This window comes from Otolemur garnettii, unplaced genomic scaffold, assembly GCF_000181295.1.
Source record: "Otolemur garnettii isolate 467f Iridium unplaced genomic scaffold, OtoGar3 scaffold00315, whole genome shotgun sequence".
Taxonomy (NCBI): Eukaryota; Metazoa; Chordata; class Mammalia; order Primates; family Galagidae; genus Otolemur; species Otolemur garnettii.
This window is the reverse complement of record NW_003852710.1, coordinates 472,387-476,672: the sequence shown is the minus strand read 5'-3', so window position 1 is coordinate 476,672 and position 4,286 is coordinate 472,387. Positions and strand designations below refer to the sequence as shown.

General features: G+C 44.7%; 1 protein-coding gene across 1 annotated transcript in view; it reads left to right on the top strand.

The window, feature by feature from the left end:
- The window catches only part of WASHC2C (WASH complex subunit 2C), a 60,247-nt gene that overhangs the window by 51,688 nt on the left and 4,273 nt on the right, over positions 1-4,286 (top strand). The window contains exons 26-29 of the mRNA XM_012813844.2: positions 6-68; positions 1,015-1,077; positions 1,451-1,663; positions 3,728-4,286. The exon at positions 3,728-4,286 is cut by the window's right edge and continues 27 nt beyond it. Coding sequence (XP_012669298.2) covers positions 6-68; positions 1,015-1,077; positions 1,451-1,663; positions 3,728-4,286 — 898 coding nt within the window. The remainder of the gene's footprint in view (positions 1-5; positions 69-1,014; positions 1,078-1,450; positions 1,664-3,727) is intronic.

The following is a 4,286-nucleotide window of genomic DNA, read 5'->3' as shown; positions in this document are numbered from 1 at the left end:
CCCAGAAACATCCTGAATCCACTCAAGGTAGCAATGAGAAAAACATATGGAAGCCGGAAACAACCCAGGTTAGAACTGATCTCGCTAAGGATCTTTGGCTCTTGTTTGCATCCCAGTGCAGATAAATTTCATTAGCCAGACCCCGAATTATTTAAGAGTTCCTTTCCTTAGCATGGAAGCAGCAACCAGGGCTACCTCTGTGTTCACCATACTTTTTAACCCATGTTCATCTCCCCTCCCCTCACTCCACACTTCGGAGTCTCAAAAATCTACACTTAATCATTATTATTTTTGGAATTTGATGCCAGATTTGATTGTAAGGTAGGATGGAGAATCTTATTCCCACCAGAGCTGCTGCTGCTTCCTCTGGGCTCCCTTGGAATAGAATTGTATTTAAATTAAATACAAATTACATCGAATTTCTTGGGTACTCCCTGCTGTTTCCTCTCGTGAGATTGTTGATTTTTGCCCCCTCCCTCCACAGCAATCTCTGTCCTGGGAGAGGCCAGGGCTGGAAAATGAGCACCAGTTTTGCCAGCAGGTGTCCTTGTTGTCCTGAGCTGAGAAAGGGAGAACCTTAGACTAGCCCATCTTCACTGATCCTTCCTAGTATTCAGATTGATTTGCTTTTAAAACTGGTGTGTTGGGCTGTGTGCGATTTTCTGTGGCTCCTTGATATTTGCTGTGTTGGATAACAAATCCAGAAACTTTGCCAGCTGGTGGGGTTTTGGTGTACTGATAAACTATAACTCTTGTGAATCTTATTCACTACCTGTGTCTTCCTTTTGTGTATTGTCTGACAGCCTTCCCCTTACACGATGGAGGAAGAGGAGGCGTGAGGGAGGGGTATCAGTGAAATGTTCTGAGCTCCCAGGAGAGATTTGAATGCCTTTGCCTTTATAGAGCTACAGAAAGTGACAGCTTTGCTCCATCACAGATTGATGTACAGGCAGAAGAGATACTTTTCTTTCTATTTCCCCCAATGGATTTTTAACTGAATGTAATTTCACACAGGACTCGTCAGGTCTCGCTCCATTTAAAACCAAAGAACCATCCACTCGGATCGGGAAAATACAAGTAATTATGACACGTCTGGAATCTTCATTGCCTGCCTTGTGACATCTATAAACTTTTTGAATTTTTACTTTTGTCAGCTGCTGCCAAGCATTTTCTCATCTCTTCCCCCACCTCCAAAACCCTTGGCCCCTCCCTAGTTGTTGCTTCTTGTGTGCCGTGTCTTTAACATCTTTTCTTTGACCCTGGTGGAGGGCACAGGTGTGTGACCCTCTGTTTTAGTTCTAATTCTGAGACTAGATGAGGCGATTTTCCTGCATTTCTCTTCTCCTCTTGTATTATACATTGTGTACACTGAGTCTCGTCCTGTGTCACAGTAACGATTATAAACTGCTGTGTTGAACAACAAATACAGAGTGTAATGTTTCTTCTTTAGGCAAACTTAGCGATCAACCCAGCAGCCTTATTGCCTACAGTGGCTCCCCAGATCTCTGAAGCGAAGCCTGTTTCTTCACAATTGGTTTCTTCTTCATCTGAACCTGGAAGGAGCCATGTTCTGGAAGGTGTGCCTGCCCTTCCTGGGAGTGGGGAAGCCGGCGTGAGTTTCGATCTTCCGGCTCAGGCAGACACCTTACACAGTGCAAACAAGGTGATAAAACCATCTTTGCTTTCGTTCTTTCTTCCTTTTCTTAACTGGACACATGCTTCTTTCTGGGCCATCAGTTGCACACTATAGTCTGGCTTTGACTCTGCATTTGAAGACAGTACTTCATCTTTGCTTTAGCTTCTTCTCCCAATTCTCTCCCCCTTCCTAATTGTGCATCTGCTTGTCGGTGGCCTGCGTTTGTTACATTTACATTCTGTTCCGTAGCCGCCGCGGCGAAGTCCCACCACCACAGCTGATGTCTGCTTTCAAGCTGTCAAGCACTGCTACCCAGGGGGCCTCTAACCACAAAGCGGATGGTAATCATCCTGCTGGATCCTCACTGCCTGTGGGAGAACATTGAGGCTTCTGAATTAGATGGGAAAGCCCTTTAACGGTCCATGCCAACCCACACATCCATGTTTCCTGCCTGTTGTTCCGTGTTGATGGCCCAAGCTCCAGACCCACCGGGTGCCCTCCCTGAGCACTTGAGCTCTTGCTGCTGCCTGTGTACAGCTCTGCTCAAACACCCGGCTCTGTGCCTAGGCCCCACATTCCCTTCTTTGAGATCCCTCATCAGTGACCCCCAGCTAGCACTGCCCATCACACCATTTCATGGGATCTCTTCACTGTTCTTTGAAGCCTCACAGGTTTTCCTTTCATTTCAACTGTTTTTCTTGTTTCTACCTGATCTCCCCTCTAGAAAGTCTTAGCTGGTCTCTAAGTAAGTGACAGAACGCAGGATGACTCAGCCTGGGCAAATACATTCATTTCAAATGATTCCAAACCTGTTTTCCTTGTGCAAAATAAAACCTCCTTCCTCTATTATAGTTTTTATTAGCTTTTTTTATTTGTTTAAGTTTAAATTGACTACTTCCTAAAATTACATGGGATATTCCCTTGAAATACCGTGTTTCCCCGAAAATAAAACCTACACCAAAAATAAGCCCATAGCAGGATTTCTATGCATTTGTTAAATATAAGCCCTACCCCAATAAGAAGACCTAGTGAAACGCTATGCATTTCGGCACAGAGAGGAAGACATCCCCTGAAAATAAGCCCTACTGTGTCTTCTTGAGAAAAAATAAATATAAGACAGTGTCTTATTTTCGGGGAAACATGGTAGGTAGAAGTAATCAGGTACTTTGCCCAAAGTACCTTCTCAGAAACTCTTACTTGATTATATATTTTGGAAGATACCAAAATACTACATCACTGCTATGAAGTGACTCATGTTTTGAGGTTATAGTAAGGGTTATAATTCCTAAGCCATGTGTTTTTAATGTGAAATATTTAACATTTAAATTTAGTATTTTTTATTTTTTTTAATTTTGAGACGGATTCTTACTCAGTTGCCCTTGGTGAGGGTGCCGTGGTATTGCAGTAGCTCACAGAAACCTCAAACTTTTGGGCTTAAGTGATCCTCTTGCCTCAATGTTCCAAGTAGCTGGGACTACATGCGCCTGCCATGAAACCTGTCTAGTTTTTCTATTTTTAGTAGAGATGGAGGTCTCACTCTTGTTCAGGCTGGTCTCGAGCTCATGAGCTCAAGCAGCCTTCCCACCTTTGGCTCCCAAAGTGCTAGGATTACAGGCACCAGCCACCACAATTTCGTGTTTCTTAACTTGAAGAAAATAACAGCTTTGATTATGTCTTGTTATTGTCTTATGTCAGTCTGCTCCTGCAGCCTCAACTTAGACTAGCTGCCTAACAAGATCAGTACCAGAATGCTCCAATTCTTTTCTTGTTTTGAACCCACATTTAAATTAAGGGCAGACTTGGGACCAGGGAGGATTGTAGGATACAAAGCACAGTGCTTGCTTTCCAGGGTTCTGGCAGTAGGTAAGTTAGTTACCTAAAACAGAACTGAAACTGCCCTCTTGGAGTACTAGGAGTGATGTAACTCCTTTGAAAATCTTTAAAAATAACCTTTCTGTGTCTTAGATAATACCTTGATTAAAATAGACCCGATAACCTCACAATATCTTGGGTCACCGAATCTTTGCTTTTGTAGCTTTGAACACCTTTTATTTTACCATTAGATCAACATGTGGTTTTTTGCCATTGCAGAGCCGTGTCAAAATGCGAGGGAAACGCAGACCGCAGACTCGAGCAGCTAGGCGGCTGGCTGCCCAGGAGTCCAGTGAGGCCTACGTGGGTACCCCCAGAGGACCCAGTTCCCAGTTGGCAGATGGGGCTGTTTCACCAAATGGCTGCCAGCCACTCCCTAGAGCAGTCGGTGGAGAAGATAGCTCTGAGGAGGCCGAGGCAGCTGCTGCCCCACCTTGGGAAGGCCGTCCTATGCGTGGAGTGGACAGGAGCCCTTTTGCAAAGTCTCTGGATCATCCCAGAGGCGAAGTTGACCTTTTTGATTCTGGGGACATCTTTTCCAAGGCCACTGGCTCTCATTCCACAGAGAGAACGAAAGCCAAGGCAAAAGCAGCAGAGACCTCGGCCAAACTGCCAGGGGGAAATAAAGAAAAGAGCGCCATGTTTCCTGCTCTAGGAGAGGCAGGCAGCGATGATGATCTCTTCCAGTCCCTTAAACCAGAACCAGCAAAGAAAACAAATCCTTTTCCTCTCCTGGAAGATGAGGACGATCTCTTTACAGATCAGAAAAGCAAGAAGA